At 33.1% G+C, this 27,261-nt stretch overlaps 3 protein-coding genes across 15 annotated transcripts; 1 reads left to right on the top strand and 2 right to left on the bottom strand.

Annotated features, from left to right (window-relative positions):
* Positions 1–1,038: 1,038 nt before the first annotated feature.
* On the top strand, positions 1,039–13,067 carry LOC109797420 (Protein prenylyltransferase superfamily protein). The gene is made up of 20 exons (XM_020357451.3): positions 1,039–1,548; positions 1,634–1,763; positions 1,843–2,150; positions 2,747–2,828; positions 2,904–3,216; positions 3,664–3,722; positions 3,808–3,897; positions 4,395–4,486; positions 4,582–4,680; positions 4,783–4,860; positions 6,700–6,784; positions 6,911–6,969; positions 7,114–7,183; positions 7,819–7,910; positions 8,387–8,449; positions 8,748–8,814; positions 11,303–11,572; positions 11,806–11,928; positions 12,428–12,580; positions 12,731–13,067. Exons 1-20 carry the CDS (start codon positions 1,157–1,159, stop codon positions 12,812–12,814), a joined length of 2,709 nt encoding a protein of 902 aa, XP_020213040.1. The 5' UTR covers positions 1,039–1,156; the 3' UTR covers positions 12,815–13,067.
* A 1,806-nt stretch (positions 13,068–14,873) lies between these two features.
* Positions 14,874–18,797, bottom strand: LOC109797421 (DYAD protein). 7 transcript variants are annotated; one of them, XM_083076548.1, is made up of 9 exons: positions 18,621–18,796; positions 17,699–17,780; positions 17,164–17,487; positions 16,738–17,079; positions 16,597–16,657; positions 16,406–16,501; positions 15,768–16,063; positions 15,499–15,646; positions 14,874–15,408 (listed from the first exon to the last, which is right to left on the bottom strand). In XM_083076548.1, exons 3-9 carry the CDS (start codon positions 17,433–17,435, stop codon positions 15,313–15,315), a joined length of 1,311 nt encoding a protein of 436 aa, XP_082932674.1. In that variant the 5' UTR covers positions 17,436–17,487; positions 17,699–17,780; positions 18,621–18,796; the 3' UTR covers positions 14,874–15,312. The 7 variants fall into 7 exon arrangements, with proteins under 7 accessions (XP_082932674.1, XP_082932675.1, XP_082932673.1 ...); XM_083076549.1 differs by lacking the exon at positions 17,699–17,780 and having other exon boundaries at positions 17,164–17,438; positions 18,621–18,797; XM_083076547.1 differs by lacking the exon at positions 17,699–17,780 and having other exon boundaries at positions 18,621–18,795.
* Positions 18,798–22,927: 4,130 nt separating this feature from the next.
* Positions 22,928–26,052, bottom strand: LOC145958912 (uncharacterized). Of its 7 annotated transcripts, none has more exons than XR_014434470.1 (5): positions 25,485–26,051; positions 25,339–25,384; positions 23,794–23,900; positions 23,439–23,514; positions 22,928–23,214 (listed from the first exon to the last, which is right to left on the bottom strand). XR_014434470.1 is itself a non-coding variant. In XM_083076554.1 (5 exons), the coding sequence occupies exons 1-3, from the start codon at positions 25,896–25,898 to the stop codon at positions 23,794–23,796; spliced, it is 567 nt and encodes a 188-aa protein (XP_082932680.1). In that variant the 5' UTR covers positions 25,899–26,052; the 3' UTR covers positions 22,928–23,214; positions 23,439–23,486. The 7 variants fall into 7 exon arrangements, 4 of the variants coding, with proteins under 4 accessions (XP_082932680.1, XP_082932679.1, XP_082932682.1 ...); XR_014434472.1 differs by having other exon boundaries at positions 23,439–23,486; positions 23,794–23,857; XR_014434471.1 differs by having other exon boundaries at positions 23,794–23,857; positions 25,485–26,050.
* Between the last annotated feature and the right edge of the window lie 1,209 nt (positions 26,053–27,261).

Raw genomic sequence — 27,261 nt, 5'->3', positions numbered from 1 at the left:
CTAATTTATTTATAACATATTAAATCAAATTTTGCTTAAATTATTTTTTAACACTATCAATTTAGTATTTGATAAAGAAAACAATATTAATTAGATGATAATTTACAAATAAAAATACATGTTGGTTCATGTCTCAATATATACACATACATTATTTTCACATGATATAAATGCATCTAGTAAAATTTTTTCTAAGGTGACCTCAGCAGCTCACACATGCATACACATCGTTGTTATTACTTATAATTTTTCCAATGGTTGAAATCAATGATTAATTATATATGCACATAGGATTACCACACATATACATATATCGGTGAGATATTGTCCGTTTTGGACCCAAGCCCTCACGGTTTTATTTTTGGACATCACCTAAAAAATTTCTCAACTAATGAAGACAACTGTGTGTATATAAACTCATGTTCATCCTATTATTTGAACGATGTGGGACTTTGCTTGCATCCCAACAATATAAATAAATATATATATATATATTATTATAGATTTCATAAAAATATTATATTATAACATTTTTTTACTTAATCATATACTTACTTAAATTATAGCTTTTATTTTTCTATTTTCTAGCCTGGAATTCATAGTAATTTGCTTACGAGTTTATAACTATAACATTTTATAGCTAATTGTTTTAAATGGTGTTTGTTATTTATTTATTTATTTTTATATATAGACCTGGTATTTTTCATTTCTTTTTCTTTCAAATATCAATGTAATTTGTGTGTGTTGTACAAGCATTATATATATTGATAAAATGCTAATTTTAATATATTACAAATAAAAAATATTATAAAATTAATGATCTTAACATATATGAAGATTTGATAATAAGTTAAATATGGTAAGTGAGTCTGTCTGTCTTTTTTTTCCTTCTCTTTGATATGTTAGAATAATATACTAATATACTAACTAATATAAATCCTGGTATTTAAACTTTTTTTGCGCTGCATGTTCAACAACATGGGTGTCTATATAAAAAAATATAAATACAGTGGAATTCTTCTTCAGATGTTGAAAACTTTCATAATTTTTTTTTCCTCAACAATTCTGAAATTTGTGAAAATATAAATATAAAATAATTCAAAACCCTAAACCCTGAATCAGCGCAAGCAAAGCGTGGTTGGAACAGTTACAGAGCATGTGTACCATTGAACCCGAGCTGGTCGCCATTCGCGGCTACGAGCTACGCCTCATTCGCTGCACCCTCAGTCCGTCGCAGCCGTTGAATCCCCGCCGCGAACACGAACCGTTGGATGGCCGCATCAACGACCTCTTGAACTCCATCGAGAGCGGCAACTACGTCCAAGCGCTAACCTCCGAACACTCCTCCGCCCTCGTCTTCCAACTCGCTGGCCATGACTCGCCGCCGCTCGACGCCGCCGACCGCCTCTACTCCGAGTTGGTCGACCGCGCCGAGTCCTTCGTCAGAGACGCCGCCTCCGACGCGGCGGAACAGCGTCGCAGAGCTGTGGTCGTCTTGTGCGTCGCCGTCGCCGCATTTCTAGGGTTCACTCAATCTAACTTCACCGGGTAATTTTTTTTTAATACGACTCTCTCTTTAGTTTTTTATTTTCTTTTTTATTTTAATTATAAAATGAAACCATTGCTGCTATAGGCCTTTGAAAGGTGCAGAGCTACCGGGGTGTCCTCTGTGTTTGGATGGAAGCGATGAATGGGACAATTGGGCGCGAAATCAGGTTATGTCCGCTGGTTCTGATTTGCTTGGAAAGTTCTCGAATCTTCAGGTACTTGTCATGCATTCAACGCCTAACAACTCGACTAGAATCGAATCATGTTACTAACTTGTTACGTGTTTGTTTTTAGTATGTAGTTTTTGCAAAGATGTTGCTTATGCGGATGAAGGATTTGTCGGTTGAGATTGGAAGCCTTTCGTGGTGGCTTGCGAGGGTTTTGCTTCTTCAGCAGAGAGTTTTGGATGAGCGATCTTCGTCCTTGTGTGATCTCTTGCATGTCTATATGGGCGAAGCTTTGCAGCAATTCGGCACTTCGGAGCTAGTTCGGAGTTACTGGGAGGATGATTTACGCGATGGGGAGAGCTTGGCGATTGTATCCATGCTTCATTTAGAAGCTGGCATTATGGAATATGCATACGGACGAGTTGACTCTTGCAGGTTAGTTGATATGAACAGTGAACCATGAATTGTGTGATAGTATGCTTTAAAATTTGTTTCCCATCCTCGTTTATGTCTTTCTGTCTGTCTGAGTGTTTTTTGTTTTTGTTTTTTGTCTTTTGAAGCATTGTATAAAATGGTCAAAAGATGTAATTTAGGTTTTTAATGACTGATTTGAACGTTTCTAAATAACTAAGCATTTTGTGATGTTAGAAAATAAGGAAGGTTTGGTGTTGAGAAAATGTTTTTTGATTTCATTTTCTTGTTTCACTTTTTATTACAAAATTTCCACCTTGTTTTTAGCTTTATTTCCTGTTTTCAATAGTTTGTATATGAAACAGTGAAAACAATAAAAAGTTGTTTTCATTATTTGCTGCACGAATTTTGGATAACAAGGAATTGGATGAAAATAAGGTGACATTTTTTTAATTAAAATGATAACAGGAAATAAAATAAAATAAAATAAAAACTGAAGCCAAATGGCTCTAAAGTATGCTGCGAGGTATTTCTGAAGAATACTATCTATATGTTGAAATAGTATGTTACTATTGATTCTCCTGTGGTATCTTTTATGATGAAGTACCATATCGTAACAGGATGCATTTTGAGTCAGCTGAGATGGCAGCTGGGCTTCAGCTTTCAGTAACTGGTGCACTTGGTTTCCGTACTGTACATCAGGTAAACATTGTGAACTGCATGATTCATAACATGTTTCATGAAACTTATCTTTTAATATGTAGTTTTTGGACATAGGCAGAACCAAAGGCACAGATGGTACTTGTTACGAACACAAGTTCATCCAATGTGGATAACTGCCCCTTAACAGGTGCTGGTATCCAAACATGTGATTCCAAGAGTGGTGAAGATAACTGGAATTTGCATCAGCGTGAAACCTCTGATATACTTAGAATACCGAAGTTATTAGAAAATGATGACTCTAAAACTAGGTCACAAGGCATGGAAAATGGTGCCCATGTTTCTCCCAGTTTGACAGCATCACAGCAAGCTGTAATTCTGGCATATTGCCTTTTAATTGAGAAGAGCTCCCGACATGATGAATTGCAACGTAAGTTGCCTGAATTTATTCATTCATGCATGATATTATGTCTAGCATGTGCATACTTACATTTAAATATCTTTTCTAATCTCCTTATTTTGAAACTACCTCTGCTATGGGATTAAGTGGTCTAGTATTCTATTTATAGTGTACAGCCAAGCTTGAAGAAGTGGAAAAGAAATGTGTGGAAACTGGGAATTATGGTTTACTGTGATTCAACTACTGTTCTCCTAGGTTACTGTTGTAACTGTGCAATTGTATTTCAATTTATGTTTCTAAATTTGTTCAAAAACACTGAGGGGTCTATTTTCCTTTGTCCCCCTCCTTTTACTCAGAGCTAATTACATTTATTATCGTATTTTAAAATCCACTTATTTTCTTTAAAAGAGGAAAAACTAAAATGGCTATGAGCCAGCTAATAGTTCACTCAATTGCTGGCTTGTGACTCTGTTTCAGGATGGGATATGGCACCTTACATTGAGGCAATTGATTCCCAGCATATGTTATACTTCACTGTAAGTAAACAAAAATCTACAGTTTATATTTGTTTAGTTTGTAAACCATTATCTGCATTTTATATTTTTCACTTTCCTGCTTTAGATACGGTGCTTATGCGATGTTTTACGTATCCGATGGGAGTCATCTCGGAGCCGAACTAAGGAGCGCGCCTTACTGATGATGGATAATTTGGTATTCTTGTATTTTAGTTAGCATATTAACTTGGGAATTATACAAGTGTATTGTTTGACTCTTCCTTTTCCTGTATGTCCATTGCAATGAAAGTTTGTTATATATTCTTTTGACTAAAATATATACATTAAGCTTTTCACACAAAATAAAGAGAACAAGCTATCAACTTGTTTTAATCATTTTTTTATTTATTATGGTTTATGTCAACTGAAATTTGAATTTGGATCACACTCATCTTTTGACTTCTTGAAGAGTTTAAGGACTTTGGTGGTATGTGAAATATCATGAGTAAATTGCACTCAGCATACATAAGATATCAAAATTAATTACAATCGATAATGTCTGGTTCAACCTGCTTAGTAAAATGTGACATATCCTTGAGAAAGGTAGCATAGCATCAACAAAAATATAATAGCGACATGCAGAAGAATACTCAGCTATGAGTTGTTTTGATTTGTTTAGTTGTACCTGATAAAGTTATACTACATTTTTTGCAGGTTAAACATATTTATGAATCTTCTCCAGCAATAGCAGAAAGAATTGCTTTCAGTTATGCTGTTTTTATGCCTAGTATTCCTGCATTAAGAAAGTAAAAAAATTTGCTTTGTAAGCCTTTTTGTATTGTTGCTTCATAAAAATCAGATGACTCTTTAACTTCCTTATTTCTTTTTCTACCAATTTCAGGGAATATGGGTTACTTTTGGTGCGATGTGGTTTGATAGGAGAGGCAGTGAAGGAGTTTGAAGATTTAGAATTATGGGATAATCTTATATATTGCTACAGGTATAATAGAAACTGAAATGAATAAACCAAATGATTTTTTCCCTCTCATTATTCATTTTTCATTGGCTATGATATTCATTTGATATTTGACTTGGAAAACAGTCTATTGGAGAAGAAAGCAACTGCTGTTGAACTTATCAGGAAACGTCTTTCAGAAAGACCAAATGATCCCAGGTTATGGTATGTTACTTAGCTTGCTTATTTTTGCTTTCTTAAAATTGGATTGTGATTACTTTTGAATTTGACCATTTCTCCAACAAGTACTATATCATATTTACAATCCATTCTTAAGTTGATGTAGGCTGTCACTTGTTGATGATTTCTTGCAGAGTATGTTTAGGGGTATAATAAACATGGGGATAGGCCATCCAAATCTTTTAGCATTTATTATTTTTCTATCAAAATATCTAACACATTATTGTTCCTTTATGTTTTATCTGATTCTTCTAGGAGGATATATTTTTGAAAATTTTATTCTCTTACTGCATTTATCATTTTAGCAAAGAATGTTAGGGGAAATGATGTAAAGGGTTACAGGATAACATTCTTTGCGAAAATGGAGAGACAAATGTAGTAAAGGATAACAGGATTTTATCCCCCAAATATACAAATGGTTTGATATATTCCTAATCTCAAATTGATTTCCAGTAGTCCATTACCTTGCTAAATTAGTACATTCCCTTGTGTGGTTTTTTCTATCTATATTATGCATCATGACCGTGAAGACAGCTTCCCTACATTATATAGTTCCTCTTGTTACTTTATAATTTCAAGCCTGCTATGCTATGTAGGCATAGAAACCTTGTTATACTATAAACATATATAACTATTTTACACAAAACCACATCTATAGTATTTCAAAATCAGGCAAACATTTGGAGCACATTTAGGGCGTATAAACATCTACTCAAAAAAATTGAATCACACATGTTAATTTTTCATAAAATGTTAATGGTTGTTATAAAGGAGGTAACTTTTATGTACAGTATTTCACATACATAATGTATATCAAATCAAAGTTGAATTTATGATAGTAATGAATAATATTGACAGAACTTGCAAGTTAACTAATTAAAGGACAAAGTAGCCAAGTGTCATTTTTAAACTACAAGGTAGCAGAGTAAAACTGAGGGGAAAACCATGATTTTCCCAAAGATAAACAAAATAAAACATGAGATAGGAAAATCCCGTACTAAGGCTCCTAGTCTCTGCTGCCTTTCAGAATCGATAATTATCTTATATTGTAATAAGAACACCAAAGAGAAGCTACAAATGTAATCCTATCATATGTACCAAGTTTATAGGCAAAGGAACAAACTTAGAAATACAGGCATTCTGATCCAGTCAAATATGCTTGAGGATTGAAATGACTGCCATAACCAAAACTGATAGGAACATAAGCATTGATATTATGTAAAGTATGGTTCCCACTAAATCCGTCTTTTTGCATCAATTATCAACCATTTTGAAAAAAGCTAACCTTTTGAATGATGTCAGAATCACTAAAGACCTACCAAGAGCATATAAAATGTTGAATGTGTCTTTCTAGAAGAAAATCACGACTTAAAGGCCTATCATTGCTTGCTCTGTCATCTCTCATACAATATGATGCTAATTGATTTAAGAATATGGATTTATTGGGTTGGATATTAGAATAATGATTTATATCAATGATAGTATGGGTTAAGTATCTTCAATCAATAATTTGGATTAAACACTGATGTTTGACCCATTTATTTGTGACAGAATCTTAGGTATTCTAGTGGAAGATGACTGACCACCTATAGTTTTTTGAAAATTTCTCAAGTACCCTGTCTTTTTTTTAAGCCAGAATTTTCACCAAGGATAATTCTAGTTATCATGCTATTTTTTATTTTCCATTTACTTAATAATTGCTCAAGAACCAATCATGATGGCTGTCATGCTAACTTACAGTATATCCAATGTAAAAACTGAAATAACAATATTATAGAAAATTATTTTGCATAGTCTTTTTCACTCATGCTAAAATTTTTCTAGGTGCTCCCTGGGTGATACTACTGCTAATGATGCATGCTATGAAAAAGCTCTGGAAGTTTCAAACAATAGGTCTGCTAGAGCAAAGGTGTGCCTGTGTACATGTTCATGTTTGTAGTGCATGTTTGTTCTCTACATATTTACTTCTATCATTTTACAAAAATTTAAATTTACATTTTCTTTCTTAATTGATTTGTTTTTCTCTGTTTGACAGTGTTCTCTGGCTCGCAGTGCATACAATAGAGGAGACTATGAGACGTCTAAAATTTTGTGGTAGGTGATTTGTCCTGATACCCGAAGCATTTCACTTTTATCATCATTATATTTGTCATTAATGTATATATAACTTTTGTAGTTTTGATTGTAATATTATTTGGAATATGTTAAATATAGTAATTTTTTGTTCATCAAATTCAGGGAGTCTGCAATGTCATTGAACTCTTTGTATCCAGATGGTTGGTTTGCACTTGGGGCTGCTGCGTTGAAGGTAATTGTGTGATCTCCACCAAGCTTGGTTATATTTTATTTGCTTTTGCACAGTTAGATTTGCAATAAAATGTACAATTATTTTATCAAGATAAAAGGTACAAATTCACCCTTTAGGGAAAGTCTGAATACCCGTAATGGAAGCGACTATTGCTCTGTTAATGTGGTAGCAATATATTAATTTTAGTTCATATTTGGTGAATTCAACAGGTTGGTGAATGTGTTAAGTTTAGGACAACTAATAGTTGATTAGATACGAATGTAATGTAACAGCTTTAACCCGAATGGAACCATTTTTTAAAAAATGACCTGTCCAAAAGTAAAAGGCGAAACAATCCATTTTTATAAAGTGGCTTGGTTTTTTTAAAAACTGAACTGTGCACAGCCCTTGTTCAGATAGTTAATTTCTGGAAGTCACTTCAGTTTTGCATAGATATCATATTACCACTTGTGCAGCTGTGTACAAATGAGTATGCAGTTTATGTATGGCATCACCTGATTGGTTTGTCTGTGGATGGGCACTAAATTACCACCAATGCCCATCTTTTACAATAGCTAATGTTGACTTGTTCTTTGCTTTATTTTTCTCATTTTTGCTTTCTTTAGATTGTCAAGCTAAGTGGGAAAATTTTACAGGCACGTGACATAGAAAAGGCTCTGGATGCGTTTACTCGTGCTGTTCAACTTGATCCTGAAAATGGGGAAGCTTGGAATAACATTGCTTGCTTGTATGGAGTTTTTATTCTTGTACTCAACTATAGGAAATAGCGTAGTTTGTTTCATTGTACAAACTTTTTCTTTCGAATCCTCAAACATTTAGTTCCATCTGCACTCAGGCTACTTAGTACGGATAAAGTCATCCCCTTCCCTTAAATTTCACCCAGTCCATTCCTTGATAGGTTTTAATTTGAGACCTCCAGCTAGTAGTATTTGCTGCTTAACCCTTGGGGTGTCTCCTTAGGCCCACAGAAGTATCTTCATACCTCTGTATAAACTGGATTGGAATTGCCTTCACTCAGAGTTTGACATTATAATTATTCATGCTGAAACCTCTACCTTATTTTACGTTGGTATTACTGTTGTGAGAACAATTAATAAAGTGGTATCTGGTTCATAATAATTAATAACAATAATGAAAATCAGCCGTGAGTTATTAAATTTTGGTTCTAGCTTTTACTTATTATATGTCTTACCTGACATGCAGGCATATGATCAAGAAAAAGAGCAAGGAGTCCTTCATTGCATTTAAAGAAGCCTTGAAATTCAAGTTTAGTATCCCTTTCATTAAACTTCCTTTGCATCATAAATATGGGCATATGTATGCTTACATGCATAAATGCTCACATACATACAACAATGTATTGATACATAATCATTTGAAGAAGCCTTGGAATTCAAGTTTTCATATTTATGCTTTTTATTATACTTCCTTTGTGTCATAAATATGGGCATATGCATGCATGCACAAATGCATACATGCATACAGCATATATATTATTGGTTCATAAACATTGCAAATTTAACCCTCTTAGAATAAATAGTAATACAATGATATATGGTAACAGACGAAACAGCTGGCAACTATGGGAGAACTACAGCCATGTTGCTGTTGACATTGGCAATATCAGTCAGGTATCTGCTGTTCTCAGTTTCTCTCTTTGTTGGTCAAAACAAGTCTATGATACATATGGGTCTTCGATATGATTTGAAGTAATAGACCGAAGGTAGAAAGATGTTTTTTGTGCAGTCTATTCTCTAACCTGCATGCTTTGTTCTGTATGCAATCTTCCTTAGGGTATGTTTGAAATTGATGGAAAGGATGGAATGCATTAACTTCCTTGTTTGGATTATTTTAAAATGCATGAAGCAGAACCTCTAATGAAATGGTTTGATAAATTTATTCCATTCAACACATTAGTAGATATCCTAGAGTCACAATTGAAAGTACCACTTTACTCCTATAAGAATTGATTGGTGAGGGGCAGTTATACCATAGTAGTTAATAGCGGGCGGAGCGGCTGCTATCGCGGCGCTCTGGAGCGGAGCAGCCTGACCCCGCCATCTTGCTGCTGTCGCGTGGCGGATGTGTGTCGTGGCCATGTCGGTGGCGGAGCAGAGCGGCGAAAAATCGCGGCGCGATTTCAACATACCCTTCATTAAGGGTAAGTCTGTCTTTTCAATAGGGCTTTTTTTGCCCTAATGCTCCCCTCTCCCGGAACCACTTGGTTTCTCAGTTCTCGCACTCCCTCTCCTCTCTCTCTCGGACGATTGTTTCTTCTCTCTCGAGGACGATCGTGGACGCGCAGTCTTCCAATTCCGCAACAAACTCCAGCCCCGACGTGCCTCCCTCCACTCATCGTCTGTCTTCTGTTAATATGTCTTCTCTCTTTTTAGTTTATGCAACATAATTTTATTTTTAATTTTTTATTAAATTTAATTCAGCAAATTTTATTTTTAATTTCTGATTAAATTTAATTTAGCAAATTTTATTTTTATATTATGTATTGTTTGAGTACTATGAATTTTTAATTATTAAAAATGTTTAATGCATGAATTTAGAGTTATTTTTTGTTTTTTTAGCTTTTATATATATATTATTAATTATTTAATATATATAAATTAATATTAAAATAGAGGTTATCTCGCTCCGCGTCATCCCGCTATCCCATTTTTAGGGTCGACCGCTCCGCTCCGCTATCCGGGATTGACTACTATGAGTTATACCTTCTAATCAAAAAAACAAAAAGATTTCCTAGATGGTTATTTGTTTTAGCTAAAAAAAAGTGATTTCAATATTGTCGAAAAGTATTCTTTTGTAAGTCTTATGAAATCCTATCAGATTGTCACAAAAGTATAAAAAAGAAAAAAGACTTTTAAAATGTTAAAAAAAAATATAAGTTTTTTTCTTCATTTTTAACAAAATCACTTGATTTTTTTAAAAATAACCTTTATTTTTTTATTTAAGTAAAACAGAAGTTTATTGAGATAATTAAATTACAAAGGGAAATGAAAATAGATGAATTCTCCTAAACAACAAACAAAACAAAACAACAAAAGAGATAAAAGCTATGTAACAAAGATTCTCAACTCCTTTACATAAAAGAAAGAGAAAGAGTGAGTGAGTGAGAGAGAGAGAGAGATTTTTTATATTCAATTTTTAACAAAATGACCTGAAAATTTTTTTTAAAAATAATTTATAGTTTTTTGTATTTTTTAGAAAAATGGAATTTTATTAAGAAAAGTGGTAGTTGATTATATTCTATCTATAATTATAGGGTGGTGGTCAATTGTTAGTGCTGAAAGTTGAGTGATGTTGGGTTTGTATTTAATCTTTAGTTATCTGTAACTGAATTTGTTTACTATCGCAGACCTGTAGAGAGTGGACTTTAAATACCTAGTCCTGTTTAAAATTTCAACTTATTGCAGAAAACAAGTTCCATCTGTGAAATGATGTATTGTTGTTTCTTTAATACCTACTACATAGCAAAAACGAATTTAAGTGATCAAAATATTTGGCATGTGGAGATCCCTAGCTGAATTTACAGAAACTCAACTTATTCAAATTAAATTGAAATAAAGTCATTTTATGTAGCCTTGTTAAAGATAACACCGATGCTTTCATTTCAAACTTCGCACTTGAAATTTCTTTTTTTAAAGAAATATTACAAATATTTAGTCTCAGTTCTAATTTTTTCAGTTTAATTGCCATTTTCAATAATGACTTGATTCATATGGATCATACAAACATGATACAAGGGGCTTAATTAACCTCTTTAATTCAATGAACATATTTTGATAGTCCGAGCTTATTAAAATTGCTTATGATCCTTTTATGAGTTTTTTTTAGCTTAAAAAATAAGTTTTTGCTTTCATAAGTCACTTTCACAAGCTTTGCCGAACAACTTTAATTTTCAGAGGAAGTGCATATATGAGATCAAATAAGCTGTGTGGAAACTCTTCCAAAGATCCCCATAATGTTGAAAGTTGAAGATGATATATAACGGGAAGCAAATAAATTTGAAGGCCTTTTTAGTTTAAATGTGGTGTTCTAAGAAATAATTATACTGCGGGCATGACTTTTGGTTTTTTGTTGATCATTTTGTTTGATAAATTCTTTTAGGCACTGGAAGGTGTCCAGATGATTTTGGACATAACCAATAATAAGAGAGTAGATATGGAGTTATTGGAAAGAATCACAAGGGAGGTGGAAAAGCGGCTTTCAACAAGTAATGTGCCATCTTTGATAACTGATAATGAACCTAAAACAGATAAATTCTGCATTGTTGGTTCTGGATTAGAATATCAAGAGCAAGTATCTGGAGGATCTGTTGCAGCAAGATCGCGTGAAACTGAACAATTATTGTTTTTACTTGGAAAAGTTTTACAACAGGTACACAATTCTATCAAGATTCTGTTTTTGTAGATCCCTTTTATTTAACAAAGTGATTGATGACCAATTCCCATTCGATCCCCATCCACGGGTAATGTAGCTAAGGTGGTTTCTGTGCTTATTTGTAAATAGCATCAAACTCTGTCAGACTGCCAGTGACAGACTTTAAGTGCACTGCAATATTGTTTGCTCTGCAAGTTAAATAAAGGTTAATATTTAATACTTTGATACAGATAGTTAAAAATGGGAGTGGATGTGGACCTGATATCTGGGGCTTATATGCCAAATGGCACAGAATGAATGATGATCTCATGATGTGTTCTGAAGCCCTCTTAAAGCAAGTTAGGTCACTCCAGGTATGTCTCACACGGTCCATGCCATCTTAGATATATCTTCTTTTTTCTTCTTAAAAGTACTATATATAACTTTCTGTTGCACCATACCGTGTTTCTTTCATCTTGTTTTTGACATTTGAGAAATATAATTATATAGAATGTTGTTAATTTGATTGTGTTGATACTCTAAAAGAACAAGACTTGTAAATCTATGTTCCTTATCCAAGGTCTGTGCAGTTACATTGCTACAACTATGCAGTCTTCTTGTTTGTTGATGTGAAGTTTTCTGTAGTAAAGTCTTAACAAAATTGTGGACGCAGCAACGTTTTTATCTTTAGATTTTCAAGAGCAATGATCTCTTCCCCTATAAATTTAATTCAATTATCTTCGATCTCTTGATTTATGATCTACTTGCTAGCTCTTTGAAACCCCTTACACAAGTGTTGTCCTAATGATAATTTTCATATCCAATTCACGGATGTGGTTTTCATTTTATTATTTTGCGATTGTATTCCCTCAGGGATCTGATACATGGAAGGACCGAGATCGGTTCAAAAAGTTTGCAAAAGCAACTTTGGAACTTTGCCAGGTGTACGTGGAAATATTTTCATCTACTGGTAGTATTAAACAATTGTCTACGGCTGAGATGCACTTGAAGAATGTCATCAGACAGGCAAGATACCTTATTGTAAAGTTTGTTTGAGAGTTGAAAAATTCAAGAAACATTGCATTCTTTGCTTACTTCACTCATATTAAATCTATTTTGTTAGCTTGCATTGGCCATCCGTTGAAATTTTGTAGAATTTGTTACTTGTATGCTCAGGCTCAGAGCTTCTCCGATACAGAAGAGTTCAGGGATCTTCAGGCTTGCTATGATGAAGTTAAAGTTAAACTCCAATCGAACTGAATGCCTAGCTACAATCTTGTTGAAGTTATTATTCTATTTATCTTGCAAGTTCTAACCTAAAGGTTTGAGCTGGTGTCAGTTCATTGGAACCTGCAAAGGCATGTAGTTTCCTGATTTTTATCAACAGGGAACGTCAAGAGGTTGCTTTCTGAATGTGGCAAATATTGAATATAGCTGATTGCAATTACAGGACGTGCCTTGTATCATATGTTGAGTGTATTTCTTATTAAATATTTTCTGATGAAAGTGCAAATTTTTGTCTTGACCCCCTCCCCACTCCTTTTGTAATTGTGTATCGTTTTCATGGAACTACGTGACTTAACTAAATTTTAATTATTTGAAATTAAGCACTTTTTCAAATTATTTTGTCACCAAAAATGCACTTATTTCCTGAATAATATTTGTGAGTGATTTTATCAATTCAAAGTGACTTAAGATAAGTCAACAGTTTTCTTCGACATGCAAAATGACTTTTTAAACATGTAACAAGTGGTTTCTACATTAAACCCTTTAAATGTTAGGATTATTTCCATAATCCATTACATATTTATAATCAATTACTCTCCCCAGTCTATAATTTATTTATGTTTTAGACTTTCAAGTCCTAAAAAAAGTAATTTTTAAAGGGTGTACATTATGACTAAAGAAAGCATATAAAATATATGTTTAGATATGTTAAGAGAAAAAACATTAATACTAAAACTATATTTTGTTTAGGTAACAAAAAAAAAACTTTTTTATAGTAAAATTATAGAAAAGGATATGATGCTATTTATAATAATAATCAATCTTGTATTTAAAAACAAATGATCATACCAACGAGATTCAACTAAGTTAATAGACTGCCGAATTCCTTAAGTGTCACAATAGAAGTTCAATTCTCTATTTTATTGGGAGACATAAAATGTATTTCAATGATTTCTATATCTAAAAAAGAATTAACTCATGACTATTGATTGGAGAATATCTTTGATTCACAAAAAAAAAAAAAATCGTAAAGAATTGAAAAACTTAATTGTATTTTATGCTCTAAAACATTAATTTTGTCATAAATTCTGCCTCAACTAATTCATATCCATTTTACCTCCTAATTTTGGTATATTACGAATTATAGTCCTATCAATATTCCATTAAAGTATAAAATGTTGATGGAAATACTAGACTTAATTGCTCTGTATCCTTCAAATTACCACTTTGTTACAAATTTTGCCACCAAATATTTATTTTTTCAATCATTTTAAATTTGTATTAATACTCATATATAATCACTCATATATTAGATAATCCAATATATTAATATAAATACCGCATAATAAAATAGATACAATTCAAAGTACATTAAAATAGATAAGATCTAACTAGACTTTAATATAACTAATAATAATAATGTGCACTAATAATAAAAATATTTCTTTTTAGTATACATACTTTTTAGAACTATTTTATCCTTATAGTTATCAACAAATGACTTTTTTTAATAGTTGTAATTAATTTTTCTCTTTGCAATCACCCGTTACATTGTCTTATTCTTATTTTATTTTTTAAAATAGACACATCTTCAACTAATAATACAACAAAGTAAAAATTTGAAAGCACACAATACGATACAATTAAGCCAATAACTTGTTATCATAAAAAAGTTATTATCGTTTTGATCATTTTACCTTATACGCCTTTTTACAAACAATTTTTTCTTTACTTAGAAATAAGTTTTTTAGGACGTAAGTATTGTCCCAAAGACGCACCAAGTTTTCTTGGCTTTCCAATCGTGTGACTTTTGGCCCAAACCCCACTCAAATTCGGCACTAGTCGTGGAATCTCAAGCAGCGAAAGCTGCAAATATTGGGGCCCTTGTCGGCGTAGATGCACACTGCCTTTCCCTTTTTCTTTCAAAAGCTTAGATTAATTCTGGTGCGAAAGCTTTGAGCTAATTTGCATATTCTTTCCTTACTGTTCCACTTTCTACAACTATTTTGGCGATTATTAGGTTTGCTGTGGTTCTTGACAAGGGCATAACACAGTATATTTTGAAATTAACAATGTTAAGACATCCACAATATATGTTGAACGATATTGTAGAAATTCTATATATAAATATGGCAACTAATTCCCATATAGGTTAAGTACAAGTTCTAACATTATAGCTCAAGCTAATACGGGTAAAGCCTACCTAATGACCTATACTATAGTAACTCATAATATTACCCAACAAGTCGATAAAACAACCAATTTCAGTCCCACTGAATACCTACCTTACTTAAGTCATAACCAAGTATAATGTAAAAGGCCAGTCAAATATATCAACAATTTGCAGCTCATCCACCAGGATGAGACTCAACCTCTTCTGTGAACTTAGTGGTTGGCATAGATTTTCAGGATCAGATTGTTAATGCTGTACAATATCTAAACTCTACCCAGTTTTAAGAGTAACGAAGAAAAACATATGAACGAAAGGGTGGTTATAATCCTATCCTAGGCTCGATACTCTGAAGTGATGCCTACTTCATTGCCAACATACCATATACAGTATTTGATACCTCCATCAGCTGCTGCTCCATTTTTTCTTTCCATTTGTATAAATCCACAAACATTTCCTGTAACAAAACATTGTAAATATTGAATACATAAAATAAATAAAACTTGTAAAATTGTTACAAGTGGTATGTACACACTGTCAACATCACCTGAAACATAATCAATGAGTTGTCAAGGTCTGACTTTGAATTAACAGTTGTAGAAGAATCAGGGGTCACATTAGGTTGATCTTCTTGTTTAACAGGTTGCACCAACTCCAGCACATCGCTATTATTTTGAGGGGAAAAATGAGGAATTCTAGAAAGAAAAAAAAATAACTATTTTTCCCTTCCTGGTTTTTACCCCTCAAAGGAGGTAACAGGGGCGGGAGAAAGAAATGGGGGAAGGGGGGTAATGAAATTGACTTCATAGATCTTACCTCTTCTTGTTAGTCAGCTCTTCATTGGATGGTTGTGTAGGTATGGCAGTGCTGGGCTCTTCAAGTACAATCTCTTCTGGAACATTAAGTAGCTCTGGATTCCCAATCCAAGTTGCAAATGCATCTTCCTGAATATTGTCTAGGTTGGTGCTTTCTATCCAATCCTTCCACCTTTCTGAAGGAGGACTTAAAGTGGTGCACTCCCTTGATGCTTGAAGATCATTCAATTTACTAGTTATTTCCACAAGTTGTTGCTCAACTTTAGTTTTCCAAATCACCAATTCACCATACTTTCCCTGTCAATATATAAAACTACAGTAAGCCAGAGACCACATTGTCAGCATCACTCTCAACAATAGCCTTGTCTCACTGGATGAGGTCAGCTCCGAGAATTATATGATGCCAATGGACTTGGTTAAAAAAATAAATTATCATGAATATTATTCAAGATGAGATTCCTTTAAATAATTTCTTCCAATGTCCTTCTTGATATCCCTTTACCCCTTTTCATAGGGATAAAAAACTTAAGTGAGCCAGAGATCACAAAAGTGAACAAATAAATCAACTTAATAGAAAAAAATCCAATAACATGAAATCCCATGAAGTCTTAGAAGGATGAGAAAATGATGGCAATTTACTTCTTTGGATACCTGCACACCCTTCAAAGAAGTCATGATTTCAGTAAGGCGATGGTCAGTCATAGCTTTCCACTTCACAAAATCCTTGTGTGTTTCCTGCCATAGCAACTCAACACGAAACATCATGAAGTGCTGTAAAAGACAGCAAACCATTCAATTAACAAATTATTAACAAATTATACAACATTCACCTCCATTGAATTAATATCATTTTTCTCTTCCTTCTTGCCAATGAGTTCCTGCATATCTCTGCTATACAAGTAAAATCATTAAAGAAAATAAAATAGAAATCATACAAAATTAACTTGATATTCAGTCTCCAAGTTCAATACTTCTTCATTTGCGCCAATTCTATTTTAAGCTGTTTCAATTCGCCAGAAGAATCAGGTAACCAATAGGGATCCCGCACCCCTGCCTCCTGGCGCACCTTTTCCAACTCAGCACTCTCCAACCAATACTCCATGATTCCATTGGTGTTGAACCATCTTCGGAATCGGTCGGTACCTCCAGGAGCCACTTTACCATCAATATGCTTAAGTAAGTGGTCTAAAAGTCCAGTATCACCAATGTGTTTGCGGGCAGCCAATCTCAGTGCAGGTCGGGTTATTGGGTTTTCAAATGTTGCCCCTTCAGCCTTTAGCACCTCCCACATGTTTTGCTCAGCCAACTTATACCTACATTATATAATTGATTACATCATGAATAAATATGGTAGAAATAAGGAAGATAACAAGAAGAATATCACATATTTGCTTTACCTATCAGCGGACCATCTATCCCTGCTTTCATGCTTCTTTTTCTTAAGCTTGCTACTGCTTTGCTTCTCACATGACTCCTCTTTCACCTCCTTAAGCTGACTAAGGCTAAGGCGCTTCCTTTTCTTAATTTCTGGCACAGAGACAGGTTCAATTTTAACGACGGTTTCTTCCTCATCATTTGATTCCTCTCCTCTAGAAGTGTCAGAAGGAGTTCCATCTTCCTCGTGCTGACCAATGAACACCACTCGATGATGAACACCCCACGGTTCCATCCCCTGCAACTAAGTTAAACTATCTCAAGTGGTCTGTTGGTCCTCACAATTTCTGTAAACTCCAAAAGAAACACATGAATCTTGAGTGCAATCATCCGCATTAGAAACACATAACGAATTAACAAAAAAAAACTTGGTCGGCAATCCTTTAGATGACAAAGATTCATTTAATCCAAATATTCTACATGATATGAACCCATCATAGTGCAACATGCCATCATGATTTACAAGTCCAAAAAAACAGAGTATAAACAAAATCATACACCATTAATCTGCTATTTCATATTAAATCCAAACGCAGTAAGCCACAGAAAGCAATTCCTACACGCCATGATGATACTTTCACTGAAAAACACAACAACAAGATGAACTTAGCTTGCTTTTGGTGTATGTAACCAACACCTAACATGGACTGTACTGTACCACAAAACATCCAACCATTTAGCCTTTTGCGAAATATTAATTTTCAAAAATTTATTTAGATCAGGCCACAAAAATCAAAGCAATTTCACCTCAAGATCCTTCTCGTAAAACAGCCATTAAATCGCCCACAATGTAAACAGAACCCACAATGATCCTTGAACAACCAATGCAAGCCATGTTCACAATCAAAGTTCATCATAATGAAGAAAGTGGGGAACACAAACACACCCCATAGCTCATAATTCATAACGTTAAGCAAAACCACCCAGAAAAGTTCTATTTAAAAAGAAAATCCCACTTTAGAACATTGGCCACTCACGAATTAAGAGTACCGAAAACAGCTTATTTAACAGTTACATTACACATCAATAGGCAAAACACAGTTTACAAACCCTACAATCAGAATCTCTCACTCTTACCACCGTCTCCCAATAACCCTAACAATACAAATCAAACAGTAAACAGGTCAGTGAAACCCAACCCGAACAACTAAACGTTTAATCTCTCACCAAAACACACCGTCATCATAAGCAAATCTGAGAACGCAAAATCCCATAAAACCCCCAAAAAATGTTGGCAAAACTCGTCCGATTCACATACAATGCGACAATATTAGGGCAACCGAAAACCCAAATCTCCAATTCAGAAGAACCCCTAAAACCCAAATCTCCAATTCAGAAGAACCACAACGAAAAACCTAAGAATCGTAAGTGCGAAAAGTTAACAGAGAAAGAAAAAAAGAAATCGGAAAGGGAAGAGTACCAATCGGCGCCAAAAAGAGGAGAGAGAGAGAGAGTGGCCGACAACACTGTGCGACCAAATGAAATGAAACCCCAAACCCGTGCTTGGACCTCCAAATAACGTTGGTAAAAAACGAATTCTTTTTCTGTGTTTTTACCTTTTTATTTTACTTTCTCTCTCATAAATTCCGAAGCTAAACCCTAACAGCCAAAACCCTGAAATCATTAATAGCTGATAATAAAATAAAAATAAAAATTTTCAATCAGAATCTTGGTTGGGTCCCACTTTTTGGCCTCTTTCTCTTGGTGGTCTTCACTCTTCAGCAATGGCGTGCATTTCGTTTGGAGTTTTTACCACCTCGCATAGTACGTACTGCTTTCTCTTGGAAACCGAGTCAAAGTATGGGTTTTAGAAAAGTAATCTTTGGTAAACTAATAATCAACGTTGTTTATATAAATGTGACTCTTGAGTCTTGACAACACACTCATGTCGTAGGAGAGAAGTTGAGTTTAATTGTTATGAAATACAATTTTAAAAAGGGGAAAATAATAACTATAAGTTTGACCAAATATTTGATCCCTATTGCATTCAAATTATTACAATTTATGACAATCCCTTAAAATCTTACTAGAAAATCAAATATTTTAGCTAATGTTAGAAATCATCAACTAAGAATAAAGTTATAATAATATATATGTAAAAAATAATATTTATTTTATAAGTTGAAATTGTAAAGTTGAGTTAGACTTTAAATCATTTTATTAAAATGATGTTTAACTTAATCTTATAAAATTAACTTATAAAATGATGATTGTTCTTTATTTATATACATTATTGTAATTTTATTCTTAATTGATGTAAGATCTCCAATACATTTTCTCATGCTAAGGACATTTATAAGTGGTCTAATAGCAAGTAGCCTGATAATCCCAACAACATTCGTTATTATAGGCTTTGATATGTGTTGACTATCTTAAGAAAGTGGATAGAATCTAACTTAACCTTATAAAACTAACTTATAAGGTGAAGATTGTTCCCTACTTATATATGTAACATCCTAGTTTTAAAAAAATGATAATAATTAAATTAGAATAATTAGAAAATACAAGAGAAATATTTTATTATTAAAAGTAAAATGGGGAGAGCTAATAAGAAGATTTTGGTATGAACTTTAGGCTCAACTCAAAGACTAATTAAAAAAGGGAAAATAGAAAAGGGGTTAGGTCCGATGCTATCTTTACAAGAGTCTTCAAATCCAGATACTTCCCTCAAGGGGATTTTTTGGGGGGCCGTTTAGGCCACAACCCAAGCTACATATGGCGTAGCATCTTTGCTTCACAGGTAATAGTCAAGAAAGGAATCCGTTGGTGTGTTGGGAATGGTACTCGCATTAATGTTTGGAAAGATCCATGGCTGCGCCGGTTAGGAAATCCTTACATCTCCTCACACACACCCACAAGGAGTGAATCTCTCATGGTAAAAGACCTTATTGATTTCTCCACTGGACGCTGGGATCTGCCAACTTTATCTGCTCTCTTTCACTAGCAAGACCTACAAGCCATTCAAACTATGCCTCTCCCTCACCTAAACAAGCCAGACATGGTCACTTGGACACTAAATAGGAAAGGCATATATACAATGAAATCAACCTATTATCATCTTATGGAGCACACCATCTCAAACGTCGACCTAAGAATTACAGGCAACTGGAAGTTATTATGGAACCTGAAAGCCCCTCATACGATGAAGATCTTTCTATGGCGCTTACTACGTGGATGTTTACCTACAAGGATAAATTTGCAACGTAAGCATGTGCCATGCACCACGCTTTGTGTCTCGTGCAACTCAGAACTAGAGAATGAGTGGCACGTATTCTTCACATGTGCATCTGCAAAAGACATATGGACATCTTCGGGTATGTGGGATAAGATAAAAAATATTGTAGATCAGGGTGAAGGCACCACAGACACCATTTTTCAGCTCCTAAATCATTTGGATACAAAGGAAGCAACGAAACTATTAGCACTACTATGGTGCATCTGGCGTAGAAGAAATGATAAGCTCTGGAATGATGTTTCCAACCCTATAGGAGTATCCATTTTCCTCGCAAGACAACGTCTGGAAGAATGGCTAGCCGCAAGAACAACTAACCTAGCCCCATCACCACGGGTTGCTGAACCTAACTACTGGGTCAAGCCACAACCAGGTTTCATGAAGTGCAACACTGATGCTGCAATTTTCAAAGACACAAACAGTTATAGCTTCGTTTTTTGCCTTCGAGATAACCATGGAAGGTTCAAAGCAGCAACCACGGGATGGTATCATGGACTCTCACCTCCACATGAAGCAGAAGCTATAGCTTGTATTGAGGCTATGTCTTGGCTCACAAACTCTTCTTATGAGAACGTCCAAGTTGAACTTGATTGTAAAACAGTGGTTGATGACCTACATGGATCTAATCAACTCTTATCTGAATATGGTCTTCTGATCCAAAAAGGACGATCTATCTTAGCCTCTCATAAAAACCTCTCGGTTAGGTTTATTAGGAGACAAGCAAATCATGTTGCTCATTCCCTAGCAAGGGCAGCAAGATCATACGCTAGTCCCCACACTTTTGATTTTATTCCACCATGTATTACTCCTCTTATTATGAAAGAAATTAATTAGTTTTGTTCCCTTCAAAAAAAAAAAAAAAAAGGGTTAGGTCATGTGCATTCATTATGAAAAACCTAAAGCACTCATAGGAGACTTAGAGTAGACTATCATAGGAGCACATATTAGCAATAAAATCTATTGAAGGAATATTGTTTCGCAAGAATCACTACAAAAAAAAAGGATTTTAGCGACCACAAAAATCGGTCGCTAAATTACTTAAATCGGTCGCTATTTACTTTAGCGACCGAATTAGCGACCGATTTGAAGTAGTTGCAAAAACCCTGGTCGCAAAGTTGTTTAGCGACCGAAATACTGGTGGTCGCTAATTAGCGACCGAAAATTTCGGTCGCTAATTGGTGACTACGATTATGGTCGCAGTAGTATATGGGGACCAAATTAGCGACCGAAAAAAAGGTCGCTAAATCAGTCGCTAAATGTGTTATTTATTTTTAAATTTTTAAATAATTATTTTCCTTTCCGTCGCTAAGTCGGTCGCTAAATTTTATTATTTTAAAAAAATAATTTTCATTTTGGTCGCTAAATCGGTCACTAAGTGTATGTTTTTTTTTATTTTTTTAAAAAAATAATTTCTGATTCGGTTGCTAAATCGGTCGCTAAATTTTATTATTTTAAAAATAATTTTCAATTCGGTCGCTAAATCGGTCGCTAAATTTTATTATAATAAAAAATTAATTTTTTTTCGGTCGCTAAATCGGTCGCTAAACATAATTTTATTTTTAAAAAAATAAACAAAAACTGATTTTTTTTTTCGCTAGACTTACTTTATTTTTAGACATGATCGCTAATTTTATACCTTAAACACTATATATTTTATTTTCATTTTTATTTTGAACCTGTTTAACAATGAAATAATAACACTCATACCAAAATAAAAAATAAAACAAGTTCCTTTGCTACAAAAAAAAATTGATCCATATTTTACTCCAAACAAAGATAAACATAAACTAAATTGCAAACCATTAAAAGAAATAATTCTCTAGTATGCAAGATGCACTCTTGAATTTAAAAGAAAAATAAAAAGGACAAGTATACAAACCACAATATTTTAACATATAAAAAGATGGTGCTTTACTGCATCAAAAACAATATTGATAAGTCTTGGTTTGTCAAGTTACAGATTCTTCCAATTTTAATGGGAAACCCACTCTTCTATATATATCCTCTCATAGATGACTAAACTAATAGCCTTAATTTTCATCTCCAGCATGATTGAATATCTGATTTCAAATATAGCCTCATATGAAAGCAAAGCATGAAACATAATCAATTTAACAATAACTAATTCTAAAATGCAAGTCAAAACCCAACACATTCATCCAGATTTATTTCAATATAAAGGATAACTGCCACCAATCATATACAAATACATGGACATATATGACCTTAAGCGTTACATGAGCACTCAACGCTTAAAACAACTTGGTAACAAAATGAGTAATTAAACATAGAACCAAATGAATCCAAAACGAATAGCTAGTACAAAAATCAGCATGGTCATTAAAATCAGCATGCCACGCAAGTACAAAAACAAGTAAATATTTTCATCAGATGTAAAATTTTAGTTCCCAGCTTGCATCAATACCATGGTCATTAAAATTGTAATTAAGATTTCTATGGCAATCAATACATTTTGGTTTCACTATGCAAAGCAATAAACCAAGAGCTATCATTAATTAATAAAATAAATATTTAAATATAACCAAAGGGAAAATTATCAAATTAAGATTGAGTCACCCAAGACAAATAAGAAGGAAGTATAGCTTGGGCCATGAATATCACCATCATCCTCCAATGGCTGCCTACGAATATCACCATCATCCTCCCTGAGTTCAACCCGTATAAACAAATTCCTTTTCCTACGGATCCCTGAAACTTACGCCACGCTCTACGCGCCAATCATCAGTGTCAAGTTTTTCAGGCATTTTAGCAACACTTTTTCCTGGAACAACGCAAAGATACAACAAAATTCAAAATCACAGATTCACAAGAGCATGATCAAATTCCAAAATTTATTTGAAACAAAAAAGAAACGATACTCAGGATCAAATGAATCTCAATCTGTTAACTCCATTACAAAGCTGGAAAAGGGTAATGAAGTTTAGACTAAATTACATGCAATAAAAATGAGTCTATAAGTAAAATGAAACGAATTTAAACACTTACCCTCCACTCAAATCCCAAAAAGACTTGAGCTTGATCAATCTCTGTGCTCTTGAGCAGGAAATTTGATTATTTATAACTATTTTAAAATGTACAAAAAAAAACAAACAAAGTGATGACAAGTGACTAGCCTTTTTCATTATCAAACTTCAAAAATGTTTTTCTCAAGTATTCTTCCCAATGAAACACACATGCTGAAAAGAAAATTTTCATTTCTCAAAAACAATAACCTTAAAGGAAGACGAAGACAAACAAACAAACACAGAAACGCACTTTAAAAAGTTAAAGTCAAATTTGAATAGAAACTAAAGATGTTGTGGTGTGAGAAAATAAAGCCATGAACTTCAGAAGAACTTACTTAGTAATATGGGATGTTCCATGGAGTACTTAAGTGGCTTGGTCTCTCCCACCTTGAAAGGTAGCTATCAAGAGAAGGTTCCCCAAATGCTTGGGTGCTTATTACAACTTATTACAAATACAAAAATTAATATGATTTCTTTTTGTACATGACATAAATCAAGAGGTGAAGATATCAGCTATAGTATGCATCTAATTGCAGCAACATCGGCTCAAAATTAACAGGTAATGGAGAAAAATACTACCTAGAAGTAATGCAATGATTAAAGTGCACAACTGAACCATGTTTGCATAGTTAATTTATTCTTAAATATTTACAATTTTAAAATTCTACAGACATGTTTCAAGAGTAAAAGGTCTTCTTCAATATATTCTAAGTGAAACATCTTTGTACAGGACTATAATTGGTTTAAAGCTACATGCATTTCTGTCCTCTTTTCTTAATCATTCAGTTAAAAAATCAAGTACAAGAAAATAAACAAATTGGCTTATGATTGTACCAAGTATATTAAATTGCAAAGAAAAAAGTCAATGATAAAAAAGAATAAGCAAAGACAAAAATAAAATAAACTTTTTTTAATTTTTTCAAAAAGCAAAACGTGCATGCCAGTGGGAGACTTACCAATGAGTGCAAGGAGTTCAAGTGTTCACATTAACATTTGTTCGAAGACTTGTGTGAGTCATACGAGTATGAGTCCAAAACTTAATTCAATATTTTGACCATGACTATAGATTCACAAATAAGAATATTGATTTGATTATTGAGTAGTCATTTTCAATTGTAGACTTAACTCTGTTCTGTTGTTTTGAATAAATATAAATACTTGTTAACAAAGCATTTATTCAATTTAATTTTGATATAATTGAATTACATGTCAAATTGACAACAGTAATTGACAAAAATTGGTACAATAAACTGTTTGTTGTAATCGAAAGTGAAACTTAAAAATGCAAATTGAAATTAAATGATAAAATGAAAATAAATCATATACTCGTAAATGTAAATGAACTTTGAAAAGTAAATGTAAAAATCTAAAGAAAAGCAATCAAATTTCAGGCCATTACAATGATAAAACCGTAATCAAGTTTGTCAAACTCAAGGTTGAAGTAAACTTTTGGAGGCTAAACTTATCTAAAAAACTTACTGACCTTACCTAATACCCAACTCAATAAATCAATGATAAAAATCATAAAAATCATATCTCTTTAATTTTCACTATTAAATATAATAAATTATTCACTATTAATAATAAAGACATACTCTATTCTCTTTAATTTATTTTTATTTAAAAATACCCATGCAATGCACAGAAAACTTGCTTCTGTAAGTAGAAAGATTTCTTCTCGGTATTGGAAATTTATTCTTTCTCCTAGAACACAGTTCAATAATTAGAACACAGCCAGAGATAGCAGAATGAAGCTTTCATAAAAAATAAATCAAGACTAATATAATCTTTCTAAAGTTAGAAGTTATATCCTCTCTGTAAATATAACAAAGCTTATGACAGATTATAATGCAAATAGAAGGTAGGAAACTAATAATCACCTGACTGCTCTGAATCATCATTAAAATCTGAGCAAAGTAGCATGTTCTACATTTTCACATGGTGCATTAAGTCAAAATAGAGATAAACAGCAATTGTATCAGGATTTCAAAACATAAAACTAGAATATGGGTCTGTTTGGATAAACCTGGGTGAAGGGGAAGGTCTGCTGAACAGGGAAAGGGTCAACCTGGGTGATGTTGGAAAGGTCATTGATTTCCAGGAAGTGGAGCATGTCAAGGGTCTCCTTGTCGACCTCGATGTGGTCGGTGTTGATGGCAGAAACCTCGGGAACAAAGTCCATGCGGTGCTCGCGCTCCTCCTCCTGGAGCTTGAGGGAGATGCCGTGAACGGGACTTTGTTGTCGTTCATCTCCACCACCATCCACACCACTGGCGGCGGCACTTTGTTGCTGGAAAACCAAGTCCTCGGGGGGTTTGGGTTCCTCGACCTTCCTGGAGCGCTTGCGGGCCGAGGCGGGCTGGAGCGGCTGGTCGGGACGGTTCTTGGTGGCTCGCGTCCGGCCCAAGAAGGCGGCGCAGATCTCAGACTGGGCCTTCATGGCGAAGGAGAACTCATGCTTGAGGCTGCAGTGAACCCTAGAGAGCAAGACGAACTAGTTGGAATAGGTGCCTTTGGCCATTGATTTGACGAAATCACCGGAAGGGTTGGAGAAGGGAGGGTCGAGGGTTAGTGTGTTTGGATAAGAAATTTTACAAATTCAAGGAATTTTAAATTCTTGGTATTATCATTCTTAAAATATTTTGTTTGGATGAGTCAATTTAAATTTCTTAAATTTTAAATTGTTAGGTTAAATATGATAATTTTATTCCATTATAGTAAAATTGATTTTAAAAATATATTTATATGTTGAAATTTTTAAATTAAATTTTATAAAAAAAATATTAATCCATTTTTAAATATTTAATAATTTTAAAAATTAATATTAGATAATGTTTAACAATTTTAAAAATATTTTTGAATATCCAAAATAATTAAAAAAATGAAGAGATAAGATAAAATATATAAGTGAAATAAGAAAAACAAATATAAGGAATTTCAAATTCTTCCATTTTTGGGAGAATTTGAAATTCTACTATTTTAAGGAATTTCACAAATGCTTGAATTTCAAATTCTTTGTAAATTCCTCATCCAAACAAAACATTTCATCTCAAGGAATTTGAAATTCTTCAAATAAATGAATTACCCTATATAAATTCCTCATCCAAACACACCAAGGGTTTGCGGAGGGTGGAAGATTGGAGATTTGGGGAAAAGACGAGTTTGGTTGAAGACGAGAGAAAGGGAAAAGTGTTGAGTGGGCGCTAAAGGCACTGTGTTAGCGCGCAGAGAATACAAATTTTAAAAATTAAGAAAATTAATGAAGTGTATAAATTTTAGATTTTATATCAAATATTCTTAATCATATTTATTTGAAATAGAGTAAATAGAGTTTTTTTTATTAAAAGAATCAAATAAAGTTTATTTAATTAGATTTGCCTATATTTTAGTAAAACAAAATTAAGTATTTTTCTTTTTACCTATTTGTATGTTTAAAGGGAATAAATAATTATGTATAGTAATCCAATATTAAATCAAAAGATAATAAAAATTATAACTAAAATCATAATAAATATTATGATATTAAATTTAGTAAATATTAAAATTAATTAAATATTTGTATTTAAAAAATTGTTATAGATTTTAGATATATATTTTAAAGTTTTTATTTTATTAAATTAATTAAAAATTAATTATATTTTATCATTTTTTAATAAAGTAAGTGAATGATAATTAAATATTATAATTATTTTAAAATAATTTAAAATGAAAAGATAATAAAATATGTTAACTTATGTTTCAAATAAAATGCTTTAAAATATTATAATCAAAAGAAATCCAATATTAAATCAAAAGATTATAAA

The sequence above is a fragment of the Cajanus cajan genome, chromosome 6 (genome assembly GCF_000230855.2).
Source record: "Cajanus cajan strain Asha chromosome 6, NIPB_CcT2T_4, whole genome shotgun sequence".
Classification (NCBI taxonomy): domain Eukaryota; kingdom Viridiplantae; phylum Streptophyta; class Magnoliopsida; order Fabales; family Fabaceae; genus Cajanus; species Cajanus cajan.
Note: the sequence above shows the minus strand (reverse complement) of the source record. Positions and strands in the feature narration are given on the sequence as shown.